The sequence below is a fragment of the Tauraco erythrolophus genome, chromosome 23 (genome assembly GCF_009769465.1).
Source record: "Tauraco erythrolophus isolate bTauEry1 chromosome 23, bTauEry1.pri, whole genome shotgun sequence".
Taxonomy (NCBI): domain Eukaryota; kingdom Metazoa; phylum Chordata; class Aves; order Musophagiformes; family Musophagidae; genus Tauraco; species Tauraco erythrolophus.
Window position 1 is genome coordinate 5100334 of NC_141487.1, and position 24372 is coordinate 5124705.

General features: G+C 39.2%; 1 protein-coding gene across 1 annotated transcript in view; it reads left to right on the forward strand.

Annotated features, from left to right (window-relative positions):
• Positions 1 to 1841: 1841 nt before the first annotated feature.
• Positions 1842 to 24372, forward strand: part of RERE (arginine-glutamic acid dipeptide repeats) — a 169728-nt gene continuing 147197 nt past the window's right edge. The window contains exons 1-2 of the mRNA XM_086625526.1: positions 1842 to 2166; positions 21997 to 22067. Coding sequence (XP_086481652.1) covers positions 1842 to 2166; positions 21997 to 22067 — 396 coding nt within the window. The remainder of the gene's footprint in view (positions 2167 to 21996; positions 22068 to 24372) is intronic.

Genomic DNA, 24372 nt, shown 5'->3' on the forward strand with positions numbered 1-24372 from the left:
AAAAACTAAAATAGCCTTTTTTTCTTCTCTAATGTGGTTTCAGATGCTTAATGTATGGACATTCAGTTGTCTTAGGTCCCTGACTTTCATGCTATAGCACTCTATGTAGTGGACTAATTTCAACTTGCACTGAGTAGAAACTTCCTGGAAACTTACGAATTAAGTGTGGGTAAATTCAGCTTCTGCCTGAATTGGTGATCTAGGAAAAAAGATACCTTACCTTTGTATGTTGGATGTATCTTGAAATATCCTTTTACCAATATTTACAGAAAAAGGTATGTTGTTGTTGTTGTTCAGTAGTAGCTGTGATGTTCAGGCTGCTGCTCTTGAGCCATACTAAAAGGCACTTGGAAATACTTCAATCGGTGCAAATTCACAAGAGCTTTTTCTGAGAAGGTACCAAAAATTCTGATGTGTGTGCTGCTGGCTGTCACTCAAAGGTGTATCATGCAACCTGTCACTCCAGATCACTTCCATTTGACCAATAGAAAGGATATTTTAAGGAAACTGTCAATTTTGAGTCAGAAGAATGAAAGGATGTCACTGCATAGGACCATTATTCGTTGCCTTTGGTTTGAGGGACGCTGGTAGTATCTCAAGGGAGAATTAACCCAGAGCCCAGCTGCAGGGTGCTGGAGGGGAGTCAGTGAGCAGCTGTGTGGTGTTAGCTGCCCACCGGAGCTGAACCATGGCAGAAAGCAGTGGTTCTGTGCACGTGCTTGTGGTTTGAGGATACTGGCCCATAGGTCCAAGCTGGCAAATGCTTTTGTAACAGCAAGTCCCATTTTTTTAAGTGTAAACTTGCATTGAAGTAAAAAAAAAGATGCAGTTTAATATTAACTGTATTGATTAAATGATCAGGGAAGTAAAAACATAGGGTTATCTCTTCTTTTCCTATTCTCCAGCAGGAAACTGAATGTGTGAAGGTGCTAAGTTAGAAAATCCATCTCTGTGTGTTGCGTACTGGTAAAACAAGCAGGAAAGGTCCTAATTCTGATAGATGGGAAAGCAGAGCTTGTTAGTGCACTTGTAACTGCTGTGGTTTGGTCTGGTTTCAGTTAATTCATTCGTGTAAGCTGTGGATTACAGGTTAGCTCTGTGTTTGGAAAAGCAGGGTAGGGGGAAGACTTCCTAACAGGTTGCCCCGGAGGTGGCAGATGGCATTCTTTACTCTGTACCAGCTTTGTAGGGCATCCGTTGTTAGTGGTGGTGAGATGTAAAGCAACACAGCCATTTACTAAACTTTTTCATTTGCTTTGGGAGGGGAAAAAAAAAGTTGTAGGCTCTTCCTTTCTTGCACTTGTCCCTTCCTCAACATGTATTTTGTTTTGTCGTTTTTTGTTTTTTTTGCATGCTTCCTATTCAGCTTAAGGTATAAAATGATACGTTTTCTTGGATGAGAAGTGCTCACTGAGAAATTGTTAAACTTCTGTAGTGAATAAAAGAATTTTTTAAGGAGTTGAGATCATTTTGAGGATGGAGATAGCTTCAAATGTTTTATAGACAGTTCATAAGTTATCATTTCTGAGAATGCTTCAAGACCACCTTGTATTTTGCTGTCTTGTGTTTTCCATACTTAATTGCTTTAGGATGTGGGGTTTTCTTTGTTTTTTATTTTCAGAAATTTAAAGTATTTTGAATATTAACATGGGCTTTTCCCCTCTTTCTCCTCCCTACCCCCCACACCCCTTCAAGAGCCTTCTTAAAACGCTGGGGTTATTGGAGTGGTTGAATTTTTCCTGGATTTGAGTGAGAAATTCAGAAGACTGAAGCCCAGGCTCACTGTCTACCTTTCACGGAGGCCCAGCCGTGAGAGGACAGAAGAAGGCACGTGGCGAATCATGACAGCAGACAAAGAAAAAGACAAAGACAAAGAGAAGGACAGGGATAGAGACCGGGATAAGGAGCGAGACAAGAGAGACAAAGTGAGGGAGAGTGAGAACTCGCGTCCTCGACGGAGCTGTACGTTGGAAGGAGGTGCCAAGAATTATGCAGAAAGTGACCATAGTGAAGATGAGGACAATGACAACAACAGTGCCACCACAGAGGAGTCCACAAAGAAAAGCAAAAAGAAACCACCCAAGAAGAAGTCACGATATGAGAGAACAGACAACGGTGAGATAACGTCGTTTATCACGGAGGACGATGTTGTATACAGGCCCGGAGGTAAGAAATTCTGATGTTATGTTTCCTTTGAAGGTAATGGTGTACCCGAGCTACCAGTTAGTTGGCTGCAGCAGACAGCATCTGTTAGTTTAAATGGTGATCGTCCTAGGGGCAGGCTGCCACGTTTCCATTGGAGACAAATATGGATATGCATGCACGAGTCTTTTACTGTATCTTGTAATATCTGATTTATTGGAACGAATGTAACTCCTCCTGGAGAAAAGAGCCACCCTTTTTTCTTTCTGTGAAATCTCTGTCCTTGGGAATTTCAAAACTAAATTAGATAAAACACTGAGCACTTTGCTTCAACTTTGAAATGAGACCTGATCTGAGCTAGAGATTTGACTAGGTGGCATATCCAGAGACCTTCCAACCTTTCTGATGTTTTTCTGTGAATCTGTGGTTTCTTAGGAGAGCTCCTCTCCTGTCTTCTGTTTGTGAAATTTAAACCAGGTGACTTAAGATCTCATAGCTAATTATGCCATGGATTTTGTCCCCCTCGTTAGTAGCTAGCTAATGCCTGTGCACAGCAGCTTAGCCACTGGTCAAAACAGTGCCAGTATCAGCAAGTGTTGGAGATGTTGTGGGGACAGAAGCAGAAGCTTGCACTGTGCTCTGGAGGTCTTGGATATGCTGCTTAATTACTGCCAAGTTCACATAAGGTTTTTAGGGTCTCATGTAAGGTTTCAGGATCTAACCTGTGGCTGCTGCCAGCTAACTTTTTTCTCAAAATGAATTTGTACTTGAAAAATAGATTATTCAGCTAGCCGTATTCCTTATTCTTGAGTAAAAATTTCTGTGTTCGTCTTCACAGCGTTTTAAAAGTGTTGATTGCAGTTGTTTGTTCCACCACAAGGACCAGTTATGTTTGGCTTTACAGTTCAAAGCACTGGCTTAAGGGCTCTGCTAGTTTTATGTTGCTTTTCTGTAAAAGGATCAGTATGCTGTAGTAACACCGCTGGAGTAAAATAGATGTGGATTCAAACTAAAAACTGTGAAAGTGAATGAGGTAAAAAACTTGTCTGATTTTTCCATGAGGTGTCATGTATCTCAGCTACTCAAATCTCTTTGTATGAGTACAGATATAAGTGTTTTAAATGCTCTATCCAGTTGTAGTTGCTGTAAATGCTCTACAATGCTAGTTATCTGTGTGGGTGGCATCAGCTGCAGCTGGGCTGAAATACTGCGGGTTTGGAGGAGTAGCACTCCATACTTGATCTTCTGTGTGAACCTTGTAGAGTCTGTTTTCACTTAGATCTACCAATGTTTTTCAAATAGGTTATCTACTGAAATGCTTCAAGTATTTCAAACCATTCAAAAGATCTGTTTTTCTCATGGTCCAGGCTTATAGCTGAGCAGTGTTTGTTGCTTGAGCAGCAGCAATAGGGAGCCTGGAAAAGTGTCAGCTTTGGTGGCAATGTGATTTACAGTGTCAGAGGATGAAAAATAATTTGGAATATGTTAAGAACAGCTGTTGTGTGGGCCCAGTAGTACAATGTGTTACACTGGTTTTGTTGCAAAAAGGCTTTACTTAAGATGGAAAATCAGTCTGTGATCTCAGTTTTATCCTGTAGTAGGATGGAGAGGTTTTGTTAGCTGTTTTTCCGGTAGGTGCAGAGCTCGGAGTACCTCTGATGGAGTGGTACTTGGATAGAGTTATTTCTAGCACAGAGGGAAATCAGTTCTGTAGTTACACAGTTTGCATCTTTGCTAGATAATTGACAGAGGAAGGGAGAGAGCCTGTAAATGCTGGTAGTGTGGGGAGAGCTTGGATTGTTTATGCTGTATTTTTCACAAGAGTGTCTACTCAGAAGAGAAATCTTCTTTATATACAGACTGACAAGAGCTTCGGTTACGGTTTGTGCCTTCTCACGTGCCAGCAATTACGTGATGGAGGAGATTCTATTTATGAACTGAAATGCAAGGTAAAGCCTCATTCATAGCACAGGCATGGAGATCCATGTGAAACCTGTACGCAGCAAATACTCTGCAAACGCTGGCCAAGTACTGCTCAGGCCTTGTGGGTCTCCAGGGAGCACACATGGTTGGTGATGAGGGAGAACAATCTTCTCTAACAAGCGGAGTCTTCCATCAAACCAAAGTTTTGGTGATGGTGGCTGCAGAACCAGTGATAAGGGAACTGGCTGCTTGGGGAGCAATTCGTCTGGATACGAGTGGTGTTTGGCAGGGTTTTGGAAGAGGTTGCATGATCTGGTAAAGGAAATTGAAAGCTGGTCTGCCCAGTTTCAACTAAGACTAGTGCTGGCCACAGGCAGCTTCCTGCATTTTGTCTTTGCCCTCTTTCTGCACTGTTCGAAGAAAAGGGGATATGGGGTGCTGGTTGTATCTGCTCTGAAGGAGCTTGTCTAGTGAAGGAACAAGGAAAGCCATAGAACTTGTGATAATGAGATATTTTATGCCTGTTTTGTAATTTAAAAATCTGCTTATTAAATTTTACGAGTTGTTGTTAGTAATTAGCATAAGAGGTATACCCTAGCATTGAAACTTTTCTGATCAGTCTACTCTGTGCTTTTTTAAATTTTCCATCTGTCTCTTGTCTTGAAAACTGCAGAGAGCAATGAACGCATTAATGGTTGGCTCATTGTTAGAGGGACACCAGCCTGGCTGAAACCTTAATTGACTCATTCTCTTTTTATACTGATTTTTTAAATTTTATTTAAAACATAACTTCTTAACAGGAGTGAGATCTTGAATACACATTCCAGTGTGTAATATATTGTAATGCAATTTTAGAATCTATTGCAGGAGAAAATCTTCGTTTCTGTCTTATGGCTATGTTACGTATGGGGAGATGTATTTGTAGCTGAGGGTACAAATTACATAAAATTTAAGAGGGATTAAGAGAGTTTAAATTAATGAGACTTGCACAGCAAGGATTAGACAGATGAAAATTAAAGGTGTGTCTTCAGCTTATGTCTCTTAGGCTTTAAGGAAAGGAAATCCTTTCCATTCAGTTGATTTTTTTTCTCTTCAGTGCTCTTATCTGATACGGATGACTGCTGAAGGTCTGCATGTTCTCACTATGAAGTCCTTGGTGAAAATCTCATTCTGTGCTTACCCAATTGGTGTACAGTAATCCAACACTTTAATATTACTGTTTTCTGTGCTGAGCTCAGAAGCTGTATTTGAGTAGTAGCAAATAAATGGTAAATAGATAATCAAGAACACTGGAATTTTTTCAAATGAAAGGCTACACTATATTGTTACTACAGAAATACTGTTCTTACTGATTTGCATAGATGTAATGAATGTATGCATTTAAACCGTGTTGAGTAGAGCTTAGACAGCACTATGCAATTAATCTGCTCTACTTTGTTGGAAATCACACAGGCCTATCCTAAAAGCTTGTTGGCCCATTTCCCCATCTGTCCCCTCAGTTTCCACAACCTCCCTCCTGCTTCTCTCCGAGTGTAATTTGTATTTTTTTTTCTTTATTTTTTTTCCTCACAGTTCTTACCTTTTGCCAAAATGACTGTCATGGTAACAAATTAATTTTTATTGTCCAGTGTGTACTGAGATTTGCTTGTAGACTTCCTTAGCATAAGGTAATGATAGTATAAGATACTTACATCAAGGCTGAGATTTTTTTTTTTCCCTTCTCTTACATTCAGTTAGATTACTTAATGCTGAATTTCCTTCTGTTTCCCATGCAGATTGATTCCCTTCTATCCTACTGACTTTTGCCAAGATACTGCATGGTTTGAAAGGGTTGATTTCCCATACAGTTTGTATCCATATGCAGTACGGTTAACACATGGTTCCTAATTGGGTGTAGTCTAAAACTGATGGTCTTGTTTTCTGGTATGTTTTTGCAGTTCTTCTTTTTTGATTGTCAGACTGCAAGTGAATTTGAATACTTTGATACTCTGCTGTGCAAACCAGACTTTATAACTACATCTGTTGTTTGGGTTAGACAATTGGTCTCTATGTACAATTTTCTGTATAGAGAACGTACTTGAAGTGCTGTCAGGAAACATCTGTCACTGTATTGTGCTGGACTTCAGTGACTAAGGTGCTTTTGGAACAACTGTCCAGACTTTTTCCAAGAACAGGACTGCCCCCAACACTGTTGAGTAATATAGTGGCTTAATATAGCTGAAAGAGGGAGCTATATGATGGAAAACACATAGCTCTTTCAGTTGCTTTAAAATTCTGGCCAATGTAATGAAATATTAAACAGGTAGTGACGATACACTGTCCCTGAGAACCCTTTACCACTCTTTGCTCTGGAGAGCAACAACACGCCTAAAGTCTTACAAGGACCTGACATGTGAACGTATTTTTATTGTGTATCTTCATCTTGTCTTTGAGCACAGAGATTTTTTTTTTGATGTCCCAGTAAATTTCTCCTATGAAGTAAATGGGTTAAGAGTCCAGAAGTACTTGGCAGCAGTAACTGCATCAAAATAATAGCTAGTTACGTGGATACTTTTATTGCCCTGTTCCGTCTTGTTCTCTGAACTCTTGCATACCTTTCTTGCTGGAGGAAGCTGTGTGGTCCCTGTCCCCTTTCACCCTCAGCCTATTCGACACATAAGGAATTACTATATTAATACGCAAGTATTAATATATTAGATAGTAATACATAAGTATTAGCAATAGTAATGCATAAGTATTACTAATTAATACATAAGTATTACTATATTAAAGCCACAGACCTTAATGCTGAGGATATTGTTGCTACTGAGCAGACTGCTGTACTGTCATCATGGTGGCACCTTGCATGCTGGACTGGAAAAACTCTGGACGAAAGTGCAAGTTGATTTGGAGCATCAGGTAAACAGATGACTTGATATGTCACCTGGAGATGAGTACAATGTTGTTTGCCTACGTAGAAACATTTAAAAGGATCTGCAGGAATTAAAAGGATTTATGAGGATCTGTTTCTACAGTGACATCAGTAGCTACATAAAGAGGACATCAGCAAGAGGAATCAACATGAGGTGACACGAGGTGAAATGCTTTTGCAGGGAGAGTAGTGCATTATAGACTTCGTTCTTTTCTAGCAAATTGGTTTGGAACTGCTTGCATGAGAACCTCTGTTCTAAGTGGTTTAAGATCTGTGTGAAGCTCGAAGAACAGGTGCAGAGTGTTAGATATGGAAAGCATGGTGTGATATTTTGCAGGGAAAGAGGCAGAACTAGCTTTTTGTGGATCCTAGAACATCTGGCCTGGTATATGAAAAAGAGGACTGTGTGTCTTTGCCCCTTCGAGATGTTTTAGGCAATCACTGTTTAGGACAGCTATTGGACTTTCTGGTTTAGTTGCTTTTTTTAAGGTATGGGAAATCAGTGTCACTAGGATGAAAGTGAGATATTGCTACTGGAAAATATAACTTGAGTACTAACTTTTCTGGATTTACAGGTTGATGTCTCTTTAAAGTGTTGTTGGATTTCTGTCCCGGAGTGGTGTTTAGGAGACACTGTAACCCCATAAGCTGTTATCTGGACAGTCATCAGAGAAGGAAAGAGGCTGAATTTGCAGGTCGGGTGCACTGTGGTGAAATACTGCTGCTGGGTTGTCACCAAATGTATCAAAGTGAGATCTTACATCCTTTTCGCTCCGATACATCCCGTGATTATAGTGTGTGTGGCCATTTTTCAGAGGGAGCACTTGAGAAGCTATGCAGCAGTTTGCAGTTTTCAGCGGCTCAGTTTGGAAGCCTGCAGGTATTGGGTTATTGTGCCATCACAAAGAGAAAATAACACGAGATGGCAGGTCATCTTTTGTGTGAATCTGCAGGCCTGATGTGAAAGTCTGTCCTGTAGAGTGTGGGCAATGAATTTCCAATCACAGTGGAACCAGAATTACATCTACTGAAGATCCAGTTGAATTGAGGTTTCTTCTAGCTGTCTTAAAATCCACGAAGAACTTGGTTAGCAAGCAAGCAGTAGGACTTCTAAATGTCTAACCTTTAATTTTTGCTGGTGTAATGAATTGTTAAATGTTCCCTTTGTTAGAAGTGTGCCAAGATGTTTTGCATTGTTGTAATTGAGGAAATTGCAGAAATAATTGTTTTAATCTAGAAACCTCCGTCAGCTTTGTAAAAGTTACTAAGTTGGTCATGGAGATGAGTGCTTTTCCATGTGTGGTCTTCTCTTCCCTCAAAAGCTTCATAGCTGAAATGAGCGTGTATCCTAGCACGATGCGCTCTGCGTTTCCCTCTTCATTTGAAAGTCTGTGACCATCGTGATACTGGATCATGGAAATAATCAGGTAGTCAGTGCCAGACTTTTCAGCTTCTGTAAATAGGAACAACCTCAGGAGCTGTGCTGCTCAATGTATTTATAAGAGTTCCCTTATTTTTCACACTTGCACCACTGTTTTCAACCTTTCTGCATACGTGAGCAGTAGTGAGGAAAACTCATAAGTCTTTTTAGAAGAGGAGATTAAGACTTTTGTTTCAATGGAAACAAAAAAAAGAGACAAAAAGAAAAAAAAGAGACAAGGTCTCAATTAGTAGGTGCCTTAAAATGTGTCAGGAGGGTTAACAAAATGCATAAAAGCATCACAGAAGCATTTTCTTTGAAGTCTGTAGAGGACTGTTTCCATGTACAGATGAAAGGTGTGGTGTTACCATGCTGTACTATTGGCTATAAGAGCAGTTGTAATTGGTTTTTATTCTCAGCATTTGAGATTTTATGAGAAGAGTGGTTTTTAAAGAACAGGTGAGTAGGTGAATAATATTAAATATCGAAAATAAGGTTACATGACAATGTACATCAACTGCTTAACTGCATGTAATTGATTTTCTGTATATGTGCTGTTAGCATAAGCAGAAAATGTGAGCCAAACTGGGGTGGGGGGGAGGTAATGCATTTAGGGAGTTGATATTTACCCTTCAATGCAGCTGTGGATGTGGACAGCTGTTAGTGCTTGACAGATGGAGCCCTAAGTGCAGATCAAGGTTGATCTAGCAAATGGGTTCCTCTGGCTTTGTTTGGCTTTTGTGTGTAAATCAAGAGCAACACTTAAGGAGGTGAGTGTACCAAGGGGTGGGGTGGGGGGCAGGATGTCTGGGATTGGAGCCATGGCTTAGCCAGTGTTGGTTTAACAAGTCCTTTTCCATATGGTTTTTGTGATTACATGAAATCGTGATAGTGTTTTCATGACAGATGAGTTGTGCAAGTGGAGAATTCTTGGTAAGACTTTCTCTATAAGGTTATTGTTAATACTTTGCCTGTGAGTCATCCGTCTGTGCTCCATCGTCACAAATATGGGTCACGAACAGAAGGAGATGTGCTACTGCTGACTACTAATGAAGTATTACTAAAAGTAACTTGGATTATGTGAACTCTGTAAACATATGAACTTCATAACATGTTCCCTAAGAAGCTTGTAATGCAAAATAAAAATGCCTTGTAAAGCTGTGATGTTTTGGAGCTATTACAGGATGGATGTGAAATTTTACGTGAACACCTTGTTGACACAACTGTGTGTGTGAGTACAACAGCTATAGTTGAGAATTTGTGGTTTAACTACCGTAGGTAAGTGTGGAATGCAGATAGAAGCAGTTTGGCAGACTGCATTAGGGAATTATTTTCACAGAGGATCAATGTAGAAGAATTGTAATGGAAGCAAAAAGTAAAACTTCATGGAGAATGCAGCGTGCTGTTATGAAATCAAGCAAACGGAAATTTTGAAATATAAACACAGTGAGTGGGAAGATTTTTTCCAATTTTTGTGGAAAAATTGGATTAAGAGGAAAGAATTCCTTGAAATAGTGGTTTTGAAGGGTTGAAAGTAGTTTGTGGCTGCAGTAATTGTTTGTGGCCTGTCCTCGATTTACTTAAATTAAAATAGCTTGAACTTCTAATGTAGGAATTTACCAGCCCTTTTTCTTACTCTGGGGGAGTTGTCTCGTCCTGTCTTTTGTTGACCATTAGCTAAAGGAGAGTTTGGTCAATTACAATGGCAACGCCTGTGTAACCAGTAAACTAAACTCTCCTCTGCTTCTGTGCTGGGAAGGATGCTCTGGTTTCCCATGTAGCACAGTAGTTTGCTTTATGCCAGTAGATTGCTTTAATTTTTGTTTGGAGATTTTTCTGATAAATTGGGGGAGGGAGTGAGCGAAATGTCATCCATCAGAATTTTGATCCTGGGACTAACCTCTGCTGCTTCATTTTGGAATACAGGTTTTATGAAAATATTTTCTAGAAGTATTTATGGAGGGATAGAGGAGGAAGTTCATAGGTGAGGGAGATATTTCTCTGCAGGTTTGACAGTCAGGGCTATGTGTAAGCAGGCTAAGTGAAGAGTGTGTTAAAGTGAGACTGCTTGGTTTTTTTTATTGTTTCCAAGTGGAATAGAAAATGGAAGAGGGTAAATGCAACTTGAGAATTGATGAAAATAAATTCTTTAAAAGTTATCTTCATTTTCATGCTGCTGCTTGATGGGCCACACTGGAAAGGTATTTATGTGTGTAACTGGGTATCTTCTAACTGGTCGTTGAATTATTTTGTTCTGTAATGTCATAAATTTTGGGCAATCTATTTAGTTTTCCTTTTGTCCTAAAGAGGTAGTTTTGTATAAACAGGATTGAATAGCAGAGTATGTTGCTCTAAAGAAGCATCTCAAATTGAGCTACAAATATTTTTGCTTTGTTTCAGCATTGGTGGGAAGAATGGATTTATCTAGTAATCTTGTTTGTTCAAAGTCCAAAATGTGTTATGGATGCTTTTACCAAAAGCTGTACAGATATTCAAAGGAAAAAACTATCAGAAAGCCTGCTGTAAAAGGAGTGGCAAGACGTACATGAAAATTGATTCAGATTTAAGACTTGTAATTTCTCGTTTGTTCAGGAAAGAAATATACTTAAATGTAGACATAGGTTTATTTTTCTTTGGCTTGACAGTTTACGCTTGTATCTTTATTGTGGTGATTGTATTCCTTTTTCTTAAAAGTGAGGAAAGCTGCTTTTTTTTCTTCCTGAAATGAGCATTTCTTACTTAAGCAGCTGACTAGCATGATAGCATGATCATTATGCTTTAAAATGAAGGGAAAAAGGTAACATAGCAGTGTTGAAACAAAGTAAATACACTTCTGTAAGATCAGCTTTACAGCTGCTGCACAAACTTGCTCTCTATAAAAGGCATCTCAGATTTAAACAATAGGAAGATATTTTTCTATTCAGAAAATAGACTTTTTTTTTAAAAACAGGTATATTTTTGGTGCTGCTAGGTATTTGCAGGTAGGGTAGCAGACAGTAGGGAGAATATCACATAAGCTTATTTGGGAGTGTTTGTATTTGCAACACAGCAGGCTTGGAGGCAACAGACTGCAGTATTTGAAATACAGTATTTTGTGAAAATCATTGTCACCCAAGTGACACATTTAGTTTTCCCCTTCTGAACATATGTTTCTGTTCAGGGCTGCACCAACAACTTCAAAAATGGGTTACTCTCTATCTGTTTGTCGAATCGGGAAGCTGAAGTGATGGACCAATTACTAGGGAAGCAGCAATTGCTGTAGTTTTTTTCTAGTTGAGGGCTACACAAATAAAGCCCATCCGTATTTCGATGAGGTATTGTTGTGTATTGCACTTCAATTATCAAAAGGGTGGCTAAGGGAGAGAGTTAAGCAATCGTTTGGTGTTTGTGGTGGGCTTGGGAATAGAAGAGTTTTCTCTTCCAGGTCCTCTGGTGTACTTGTTTTGTCTACTAGAGCATGGAGTTATAATTATGCATGGTCCAAAGGAAGAACTTCTTAAACTCAAAGCCATGTAAAGATGCCAGTTTTCACATTAAGTACAGCTTCGTGGGCCAGCTGTACACTGCTGACTTCTTCTGGTGTTACCATGGACTCGTTACCACTTCACTTGGGAAACGCAAGTGAATGGAAAATGCAAGTGTGTGAGAAGAAAGATTCTGTATCTTGAGTGATACAGAATCTTGATCCTTTAATCTCTTCAGATTTTTGTGTGTATTGGCCAATTGTGTGCACTATTTGAAGACACTTGGGAGATAGTTCAGTTATTTTCACGCAGACTGTGACAACTTCTTCTGTTGGTTTCTTAAGGCTTCTTATTAATGTTTGTGTTTCAAGTCTTGGAGAAATTATCTGTAGCCATTGTTCAAGTGTGGTGTAGTTTGCACATGAGGATTTTTTTAGTAAGAAAAAGAGTTAAGGATAGCTAAAAAAAATGAGGTCATGTACTGATGTGGTACGTTTGTGGTGCTGCTTGTCTTCCGTGTCTTCCACAATACTTTAGAAATGAGTGTCCATGAAGAGTTACTGAAATACATCCAGTTCAGGTTTGAGACAGATGGCTATGTAGGCATTTGTAAAATATCAGTGAGAAGGGTTTGGAGCAAAAGTTGCACCTCTAGCAGAAGTTTGCTGTGACCTTAAAAGATGAGAAAAGACTGTCGTAAATGGCATGCGTACAGTAGAGCTTATCTGTGGCTGAAGAAGGAGCTCTTAGACTAACTGGTTATTTAATTATTTTTTTAAGTGACCTGTGTTGTTATGCCCAGCCCTCCTCCCTTTTCATGTGTTTAATTGAAAAACAATTCTAAGACAGGAGGATACTCTAGCATGGGTTAGGGGTTGAGCATCTGCACTGTCTTTGCTTTCCTTGTGGCATTTCTTGGTAACGCTACTTTCTGTAAGAAAATGTTTGGTTTGTATCAAAGTTGTTAAAGTATGTCTGAATGCAACTTGCAAGAAGAGCTGTATAGTGTTGTGGACATGCATGAAAAGTGCAGAAAAATAATTGGTGTGGGAAATCATGTCGCTGAGTGCCTGAACTGCAGAACAGTTGCTTTTATAAAACTGGGAACTGTAGACTACAATTAGCTGTCATTAATTTTGTTGAATAGAAATATGTTCCATTTATTGTACAATCAGGAGCCAGGCTTGAATGAGTTTAAATAGATGAAATCTAAATTATACTGACAGCCCATTAAACAGCAGCAAAACCCCTTAAAGAAAATGGATTCGCTATGATACCGGTTTATAATAAAACCATTTGCCAAATAAGAGCTGTAGTCCAGGCATGGGGAATACTCCTGTGAGTTTCAAATGAACAGAGTAAATTGGTTGAGCCGTTTATTGCAGAACAGGGCTCTAGCACATTGTTTTCTGACAAGGAGCCAGCAGTGTTGCTTGAAATCTGCTCAGCAGGAAGTGACACTAAAAGATCAGACTGGCAATTTGTTTGTTGTTGGCCATATGGGGGGAAGAACGGCGACTGTATAGCTTCCTACCTGTCGGTGGTAATATTTTTCCAGTTAAAACCATGTGTTTGTCATTCCCAGAGCTTTCCTCCCTGTGTTTCTATGGTCGTTACTAAACCATCATGCCAAATGCATTGCTGTAGTTAGAGATCTGTTTCCTTTATTGACTTTTGTTTTTAAGGGTTTGGTAGTTTTCCCGTATTTGGAATACAGGCAAATTCAGATTTCAGTGTTTAGAATTCATTGAATGTTGCAAATGTTTTTCTGATTCTTGTAAAGGTACCACATGGTTATTAATGATCTGTAGCTGCTAATAGTGTGCTCCTAATTGTATTTAACTGTTCTGGGTGCTAGTGGCAAAGGATTGTCGCGTTTAAGTCCCTGAGACACTGAGATCCCTGCTGTTTGGGGTTCCCGCTAGTTTTGGCTTGGGCACGGGTATTTCTAGAGAATAATTCAGAATTGCCTGATCATGCTGCTTCATTGCTTGGCAGAGGGCACGAGGACAACTAAGCCTTTTAATTTTGGGCAGTAGAACGGAGGAATTTAAATGTCCTTTAATTCTGACGTGTAAATATTCTTTCATTATTTGCCTATCCCACAACTCATATTCAGTTTCTTATGCAGTTTCACAGGCCCATCATACAAATTTGTACTGTGGTGCAACTGAATCTGTAGGCTTAACGAGTGCATTGGGACAAGTCCTCTCTCTATATGAGGTTAGAGGTGGTGGTTGTAGATTGAGCTGCAGGGATAAGTATACCTGAAGTATGTTTTTTTTAGCATGCTGATTGAATGGTTGAATACAAAACCTGTGTTTTTACTGGTTGCATGAGCCTGAAGATTCGTCTGTTTGTTTGTGACAGTATTAGATTGATGCATGAATTATTCAAACAATGTCCGATGAGCTTCCCCAAGTTGTGCCTAAATTAAGAAGAGTGGCTTTTTGCAGATCTGGCATACCGTTTTTCAGAATCTCTAGCTCAAGCATAGAATATCTGAAGGAAAGCAAAATGCAGGGAAGAGTCAGAAATCCAGCAAGATACTGGGATGTCAAAACTGAGAAGTGTCAGTATATTGGAACTCTGGTTGCCTACAGCTGCACTATGCAGTCTGAGCTTGTGATTGTTGAAATGGTTGCAGGGGGTTGTAGACAATTCCTTGACAATGGCTTTCAAGGAATATCTTTCCCGTGGCAGTGTGGAGCTGTGCAGAGAGCCTGAAGGCTTTGTTTCTTGGATGATGCAATCGTGGACTCATTAGCTGAAACATAAAAGGATTCTAATTGTCAAGACAGTTACTACATAAACTGCAGCATTTAAGCTGATAAAGGTTCATGTGTTCAGAAAAGTGAGGTGGTCATTTTTTTTTCCCTCGAAACATCTTTAAGTCCACGTTCTGAAGCTCTAATTTTAAAAGCAGCTTGTAGTGTGGGAATATTAATGTAACCCTTCAGAACTAGGGCACATCTGGTGAATATCACAGGCCCAAAGGCATAACGACTCTGTACCATGTGTCGTAGCAATGCTTCATCTCCAGTGGGACGTTTTACACGAAATAGGAAAGTAAGCAAGCGCGGTCATGGTTGGAGGCAGGCGGTGAATCCCACTAGCTGTGCAGGGAACTTAACATTTCTGTGATGTTGCTGTTGTAGTGGCAAAGGTTATGGAAAGCCTTTTTTTTTTTCCCCCCTTCTTTTTTTTTCTGTTGGAGAGCTTGCTGGTTTGTCACCAGCAGCCTCTGTGGTTAGCATATCTGATGGTTAACTGGTCTGAGGTGGCCCTTGGAAGTTGACAGGTGGATGTTATCTTGCTATGGAGAAAGCCAGAGTGTGCATTTGTAGCTCACCCATTTCCTGTGTGGTTGCTTGCTTCACGCTTGCCCTTACTTACTAATAACTGCAGGATGGTGCAAGGATGAGTATCTTTCAGTTGAAGAAATTAAATTATACTTTGAGTGTGGAAGGATGTTCCAAGCAACAATTTTTACTTGCTGTATTTCATCCAATATCTTATTTTATAGTGATTTCTTTGTTGTTTTGCCAAGTTTTCACTGAGTTAATGAAGATAATCAGGCATCTCCTTTCATCTTCTGTTAGTGGTATGATTCTGTCTATAAAGGGGTCATGAGCATTGCCTAACAAAACACATCCTTACATTCAGTTTTGAAGGGATCTTTGCAGATGGCAGAGCAGCAAACACAGAATGTAGCTGTTGATCCAACTGTAATAAGGACTGGAAAAGAAATGACTGGGAAGGGAAGGAAACTTGAAGGATTTGGAGGGGGACAGAATGCAGGCTAAGAAAATTCCTGTAAGGTTATCACTGCCTTGCAAGTTAAAGGGAACAGGGAGAAGGGAAGTAAAAGAATGGTGGTGCAGTATGCATGGTGGGATTAACTCGTGCGTGTTTAAGCCAAGGCCTCTTGTGGGACTGGATTTTAGGCAGCTGAGGTGGTTTGGAGAAAGATTGTCATAGAACAGTGAAGAGCAGGCGCTGGACGTGGAGCCAGTTTCGTGAGTGTTTGTTGGCCCTCTGAATTGTATTTTGTTGTGCAGGGAACCTCACTTGTCAGGGTTTCTGTGCAAACATGTGTTGCTCTCCAGCTGCCAAATGGCAGTAGCTGCAACCAAGTCTGCTGTCTGACTTAATTACAGTTACGAGCCACTCAGTCCATAATTGCGTGTAGGAGATGAGTAACAGTTTGAGTACTGGATGGTATTTCTTCGAAATTCAGGGGGCTAGGAATCGTGTGTTACCACAGAGCCACTTCAGTGGACATGACAATGAGCCATTCCATTGATGACACGTTTAAATTAGGAGATTGTCATTTGATATTTTTTTTGTTGGGCTTTTTAAGTGAAAAGTGTTGAATGTTAAATATTAGTAGAAATTAATATTAATACTGAGGTGCAAATAGATGTCTGAAACATACCAGTATTGTGAGTTCCTTTCTAGAATAAGAGATGTTGAAATAACTGTCCAGAATTTCTTTCAGGTGTCTGAAGGGAGAGTGCAAATGGGTTCATTGTATTTTAGGCTGAAAAACAGCCTCAGGCTTCAGACTTCCATTTAGCAGGAGAGTACATGTCACTCAGTTTATATAAACCTGCTGATCAGTAAAAGAATTCAGAAGCAAGTCAACGTGTCTGTGTGAGGAGCATCTTTATTTTGTGATTTTAAGTTTTTTAGCTGTTTCTTTATGACAAATGGGCATCTTTTGTAGTGGTCACAAAGTGGCAATAGGTGCTTTGATGCAAAGTGGCCTGAGCGATAGTGATGAGAATCTAGTGAAGTTGTCAAAGTCTATGCAGAAGTTCTCTGCGGCCATATAGAGCTAAAAATGTTCCAGAAGTGTGTGATCAGTGGAAAAAAAGGGTGCAATAGCACATTCTAGTGTGCTAAGGATAAGGAAATATAATAAGAAATACTCTGTACTTCTTGTGGGTGTCTTACCTATGCAGGTTTATTGCATTAGAAAAATGATACACAGTTTACTTGGGTCCACATAAGCTGTTCTTCAAAATAAAGTATTGTTATTTTGGATATCTGGTAAATGAAAGTAATTCCTCTGTATGGTGAGTTTTGAGTGGCTAATGCGAATGCATCCATAAGTGTTCTCCTTTTGGCATTTTCCCAGTTTCTAGTGTTCATTACATTGCTTTGCACCTGGATTAACTTGTTTTCTTATCTGTATGGCCTCTCGTGCTTTCCAGACATCTTAACTGGATGTCATCTTTGTTTTAAATCTTGGCAGGCAGCCAGCAGTGCCTTCCTTAAAGGCAATATACTAGTGAGTCAACATGTTTGCTTTATCCATCGTAGATGCCAGATTCTCTTCCTTTTGTGTCAACCATTTCAGAGGGATGCGTAGCTGTTTATTCTATGTGCTGTCTGATAGCACTCTGAAAACGAGGCTTGTGAAACAAATATTAAGAAGAAAATCTTGGAAGTTGTTTCCTGTATTGGAAATCTTGTAGCTTTTTATACACATTCCCCAGTGAATCCTGAAAAAAATCCTGCAAATGAGTGGTGGAACATCATGTAAATGGATGATTCCTCTAGAGATACTGAGTAGTTGGTGTGAGTTGACTAGAGGGCTGTTGAAATGGAGTGATTATCCAAGGAAGTCTTGGGATAAAAAATGGTGCAGGAATACTTTGATACAGTTAAATTGCTATAGCTCCTGAATAAACTGGATTGAGTCGTGCTGTATCAATGCATGGAGACAGAGAGGATGTGTTTGGTGCAAGGTGGTTTAGATGCTTACTTCCCTGATGTAATAGCTGCTTCTGGGATTTTCAGGATTTTGAATGAAAAGTGCTATAGTCAAGTAGATTACTGTTCTTTTAGTGTTGATGGTTGATTACATATATGATAATTCAAGCTTTTAAAACGTACATATACGTGCAGTTGCAACAGCTGCTATGATCCCAGCTAGGAAATACACAATTTGAAATTGGTTGTTTGGAAAAGGCAAGTTGTACTTGATATAAATGGGCATAATTCTTCTTGATTTGACAGAGATCCTGTATAAAGATTTTTAATATAAAACTGTTTATCATTATTTTCTTACTAAAAAAGAAAAAAAAGCCAAGATTTTATTGTGTTTTACATCCATGAATCTTGTGTTTCTCTTGAGACTGCTTGTTCAAGGCTCGTTGATCGCATCATAGATAGTGAAAATATGCAGCAGGAAACTTTGAACGTACTACTAATGTATGGACACCTGTGTAGCCTTGCTGTTTAGTGTAGTTTCCTGTGATGCCATCATCATTGAGACAACTCACTATATTTAGTAAATACTGGGTAAGCGCTAGCATTTTTGAAGATTATACTCCTGACCAAGTCTCCTGCTCTACTTGTGCTGGAGTAGTATTAAGGATTCCTTATAAATCCAGCATCTGAGTTAACTCTTTTGCACCATTTTCTTTTCCTTTGCTTTAAAACTTTGAATTCTTTACTCTGAAACTCGATTTAATCCTTATAGCAGAAAAATGCCTCTAAACATCTGCCCTTCTTGTGTTGATTGTTTCACTCTTTAGTTGATTCTGTTCTCTTTTTAATTATCTCTCAATTTAGTTGGGGTTAAGTTTTACATCAGGTGGACACCTGGTGAAGAGATGACAGCTGTGTTGAAGTGGAATTCTTACTTTTGTTAGCATTTTTTCATTCTAAAAATATCTGTGCAGAAGTTTTCAAGAGGCCAGGACTCCTAAGAAGCTATAACTTGCAGCAAGTGCAGGGCAGGTCGGTAGTGGTTCTCCTCATGTAAGAAAGGCTTTTTTGGACTTTGTGGCCTTTAGAGGTCATGAATTAATTTCAGTGTTATTTTTGTAGATGCTTTTGTAATGAATGATCAAAGCAGATTATGGTAACAGAAATTCTCAAATACTTCAGTTAAATTTGTGTAGGTTAAACAACATCAACTTCTAATTAATAGGAAAAAACCACAGAACTGCTTGGTTTGGAATTTGCGTGCTAAGTTCTGGTTCAGAACACTGGAGCTGTGAGTTGTCAATGTTTGTGTGTCTTGTAGTGGGAATGTGGGCAAAACTGCTGTAGTTACATTCCCTCTATATACTTGGAGAGGAGCTTCCCTGATGCTGATAAAATTATGGTTCCAGATTAATCCATATTCTTATTCTGTGTCTTTGAGTCTTACTATAAAATAAGCAATAGATTTTCAGCATAAAAAAAAAATCTATTTTGTCAAACTCGTTTGAGTTTATCAAATGCTGTTGTGAAGTGATTACCAGTGTGATTTGTGATGGATGGAGGATGGTGTGGTGAAGAAGCCTCTTTTACACACAGTTTTGCAGGTGGAAATGTGACACTTGGATTTACAGGCTTTGCTTCAGATGGTTACTATGGTTATGTGATAAACCAGCAGGAAGTGACTCCTTTTGGTTTTACAGGGCGTAAGTGCTTGAGAGGATGCAGATGCTCTCTGTTACAGTCTACATTTCAGGCCACCCTTTGTGCACTGTTTCTGTCACTTGGCCCTCTGTTCATGCTCCTGAGCAGGTGACCTGTTCTGTGACCCTGTACTCCATGGATTTATTTTTTTTAATTCAAGGAACTGCCTCATCTGTTCACAGCTAGGTAGTATTTGTGCTAAATGGATTTTATTCTGAAGGGAAGGGTCTAAGTAACGTTTTCCCAGTTCTCTTTTAAAAGCTCCTGATACTTGAGTTCTCACAGCAAGATTTTGGTGACAGTTGAAGTGATTGCTTTTAGCTGTTTGCTAGCTTTCGAGTTGTCTAGGGAGGTAGACCGCAGCGAGCTGTGCTTGTCATTTGAAGAGTTTCTTCAGAAGACTATTTCTGCAGAAGTCAAGGTGACCTGCCTGATTTGTAACCTACTAAAGACCAGCATCTCTGCCAGTCTAAATTGAAATTATGGGTCAGTATAATTGAGAAATACCTTGGCCTTTGAATTCCTTCCATTGAAGGTGTAATTTTAGCTATACTGATCAGCAGGATTAATTTGAGAGTAATATGTAGAGATTATTTTAGAGTTTATTGGGGGAAAGAGGTACTGCTCTGCTGTGAGGGTTTTGCAGTTTGAAAGAAGGGGTCACTTTGATGGGTAGTGCCTGTAATGAGGGTGCTGGTGTGAACAGTTTTGCATCTGAAACACAACATACTAGCTTTCAGGTGTAATTCTTCTGGGACTAGTTGTTTTGAGAAACTTTCCTTGACATACTGCTGACATGGGACAAAATAAAGACCTGCTTGCATGTTTATAGGTATCTGAAAACACAATTTAGGAAGATGAGGGAAGATGCAGAAAAGCAAGAGGAAAAAAAAATTCATGTGTTAATTTTAAATGACTGGTAGAAAAGCTAGAACTATTTCCAACTTTTTTCCCCTCTTGGTATCGCCACTGCGATGGAGAGGAATGTCTTCTGGTGTAAGCAGAACGCAAATTCTGTGGCTGTGAAATGCCCCAATGCTGGAAGGGTTTTTATGATACGAAGTATTGGACTGTAACCCAAAACTTCACTTTCTTGCTTAATCCAAAAAAACCCAAACCCACAACTTTGTGAAATCTCAGCCTTCACCTGACTACTTCAGGCTACAATTTCTTGCCTGTAAAATGAAGATAGTGGTGTTTTACAGGAATATTAGTGTGATCTCGTGTTGCTGGGTATGACTCTGCTTGTAGCCAAAAGCAGGGCGGAATTGGGGAAAGATGCTAACTGCATTTAAAGCTTAGTTTGTCAGCAAAGTTGCTGTGATCCTGGCAAAAAAATCTGAAATGAATGAAGATGAGTACTGTATACCTCTGTCTCTCATTAGAACAGGATATTACATTGCTGCCATATTTAAAATCAGATGCACAACCATGGAATTCTGGCATGTATCATTGAAGTGCTGGGAATTTGAAATGCCTGGCCTTTTTCCAGCTTGGTTGATGTGGCTACTAAGACTCTTTCTGCACTTTTGATAGTCCTAAGGTATTCCTGCTAAAGTTTATTTTTCTTTGAAATTAATCTTTGAGTTAACTCTCAGTGGAGAGAGAATTCCCAAGTACAGGTTAGGTTTCAAATTATTAAGGAAAAGTTTCTGTTTTTTTCTTTCAGGAGGTAAAATGTTTTATTGCTGTAAACAGTGTCAGTATTTCCTTAGGAATGCTTTTGGTGGAGCATAAGAACTAGAAAGTGTTTATCTTGAACAACTTCTAGATTTTGAGACATGAAGCAGGGTGTTAGTTGTGTTTTGAAACACATCTTAAAGCTCTAAGACTTTGGGATTTTTCTGTAGAAATGTAAGTAGGTTCATGGAGAATCATTCACAGAATAGATGATGTTCTTTGTGTCTTCTGTCTTTTGAGCAGCAGCTACCTAGTTGAATATAAAAGGAGAACACAGTGACTGTCCTTTAAATATTTGTTTGGCTTTGGCAATAGTCTTTGCCTTCTAGCAAGCTGTGTGTGAATTTTCTGATTTCTAAGGTCATTATCATTAATCAGGCATTTTTTCCCCATCCTTGCTGTAATTCTGTTCTGAGGCACTGCTTTTGTTGCAGTCGTTGCCAAGACTGCTTTTAATACAACAGACCTTATTTTACAGCAACCTCGTAGAGTCCAGTTGTCAAAAGCAAACAAAAATAATTACTCTGTTTCTGTCATGTCAAATGTAATTTGAGAAAGCCCAGTCCTTCCCTGAGGTAAATCTAATTTAGCTTGCTGCATTTCAGCTATGATTGGTTGCCTTGGTTTTCTCTACAATTAGAAGGGAAAATATGTTAGTGCTAGGTTCTTAACAGCAAGCTAAGCACAAAAGATTTGATTAGTTTCCTGTCTTATTTTGATCTGGTTCATAGCTTGTGACCTGGTCATTTTTATGTACTAAATTCAGAATGGTCTTATATGACTTCCTTTTGTTTTTCTAGCAAAATGCCTATTCAAATCACAGTTAATTTGAATGCAGTAAATTCCCTTTATTTATCATCATAAAGCATCTAGTTTCTATTTTTAGATCACACTCAGAATAAATTACATGTTATGCAAATGAAATGGTGGCTCTTTCTAAGCTTAAGCTGTTTTTTAATTTATCCTGTTTTTGTGTTCTTTCTTGGAGGTACAGAAGTTAATTTCCATTATTTTAAAATCTTGTTTTTTCAAAGATTGCGTATATATTGAAAGTCGCCGGCCGAATACCCCGTATTTCATCTGCAGCATTCAAGACTTCAAACTGGTAAGGAAAACTTTCACATCTCCTTTTCCCTGCCCCGTTCTCTGGTGAGATGGCAATATTTCTTAGTCTGTGTCTCTTCCTGTAGCTCCTTGCTCCTTCTGAGTAAATCTTTTAACTTCTGAAATAGTGGCTGTTTTGCTATTTAGACAGTGATACATCCTGTATGTACTGACTTAGTTAACTGGGCTGTGGTCTGTGTCATTATAAGGTTTTGTAGTTGACAGAAATACTAACTTCGAGTTGAGTGTTTTTGGGAAATTGTTGCTCAGGAAGTTGAGTTTTTCCTGGGAAGTTAAATTTGGCTGGGCCTTTCCCTCTAGCTTTATATAGCACAGCTGTGTAAATGGAAGCATGTGGGCTGACTTGTGGCAGCCTATTTATCTCAGCTGACAGTTGAGGATGCAAAGAGAGACTAGACCAGTATGAAAAGTTTGATGTGGAAAAACATAAAATAACATTTAAGAATGCTTTAGCACTTCATTCTTTAAAAATGGAAAGTCAGAGACCTGTGCAAGAACAAATTAGTTGGAGTTGTGGTTTGGCCCTTTTTATCTGAATGTGTGTGCTCGAAAGGTTAAATGTGTTCCTCCCCAGTATGCAGTAGCTGCCCAGAAAACCACTTGCTGGTTACACAGGGCAGAGCAGGAAGCTGCTGCCTGCTTGATGCAACGGGCACCGACCCTTGTTTTGGACTTTGCAGTGCTTTGGGTAGCGTAAGCAGGATACTTGGAAAAGGCAACTGTTCCTGGTGATCATCTTGATGCTGTTGGTTTATGGAATTCTGAGCATGTAATAAACTGTCCTTCTTGTCAATGCATAGTCCACAACCGTAGATGACCCACTGACTGTTGCTATCAGAATATATCTTCCTTTTACCAAGCTTTCTTACCCAAATCTTGCATTTTACTGTTTACAAGTTTCTGTGAGACCACAGTGAAGGTGAACGTGTATGTTGATGTCCATGGCAGTGCTTGACACTTGTGAGCATGTGTGTGCTCTCTCCCCTGCTTTTTTTTTCAAAGGAGTTGTTGGCTTTGTAGTTACCAGGTTCTAGCAATGGGTTAAGCCACAGTTGTATTACTCCTGCACGTTAGCAGGTGCTTTTGTGTCTGACTGGAATGATAATGGGATAGTTGCCATTCTAGGCAATAAGTTCATGCTGAGTTGCCTTAATTGCTTAGGATACTGACAACAAAAGCGAAGCTTCTGCTGTCAGCCTGGTGTTGTACAACACATTAAAGCTGTTTGCAAAACTGTGTGGGAAGTGTATTTGAGGTATGCTTTAGTACTTCAAATTTTTTTTTTGAGGGGACTTCTCTTTTCTCATGTTTTGAACATGCAAAGGATATGACGTAAGGGTTGCTGGCAATTTTGCCTATTTTTTTCACATGGGAATAGTATCATTGTTTTTTTGTTTACTTCTGCCTGCTCTGAGTTCTGAATTTCTCTTAGATTTCTGTTCTTACTGACATCATGCGTAAAAGGAACTTGTAAAAAATAAAAAACAAAACAACAAAAAAAACCCAAACCCTGATGCTGATTATGGTAGCAAAAATGAATCTTCAGTGTGTTTGTCACTGTTGATTTTTGCTGTTGGGGGAAAGGGAAGATGTACAGTGGAAAGGACACTTGATTTCTCTTCTAGTGCGAGATACCAACAGGAAAACAGCCTTGTTTTGCCTTCAGCTAAATATGTCAAGTGAAGCAGGGAAGTTAAAGTGAACAGCTTTGAAATATCGCCTGCTAATTAAGTACATTACCATGTTGGTTGTCATAAACGAAAAGTTTTTGGTTAAGTGTATGAGTCTTATCCTATACTTTCTGTTGTTCTAGGTGCCATTCAGGTGTAGGAGTTGTTGGTGGTGGTTTTTTACTGATAAAAGCAAGGAATGTAAACTTGCATTTTTTAAACAAAAAAGGAGGAGGGGGTTAAAAATGATGAAACAAATGCTGTCTGATACACGCATTGTGCTGTCTTGCAGGGTAAGAGGTACTGAAGATCATTCTGGGGTTGAGGCTAGAGTACTATTCAGTTTCATTCTTGAAGTATACTGAAGTTTAACTTGCTTTTTCCAGTTAGATTTTAAATCATAATTAGATATGACTTTATTTATTGTAGAACTATAGTGGTTCTGTGAAGTCTGGCAGTTTCTTCTAGTCCAGCGTTCAAGTTTCCTTCATTTGACAGATGTGGCAGGAGGCAGAGAAAGTTGAAGCAGATACACTACCACTCTGTACTTGAGTATTCCCTACAAATGGGTTTACCCTTTCGTGTTACTGACGTTGTGTTAGAAGCAGCCAGCAT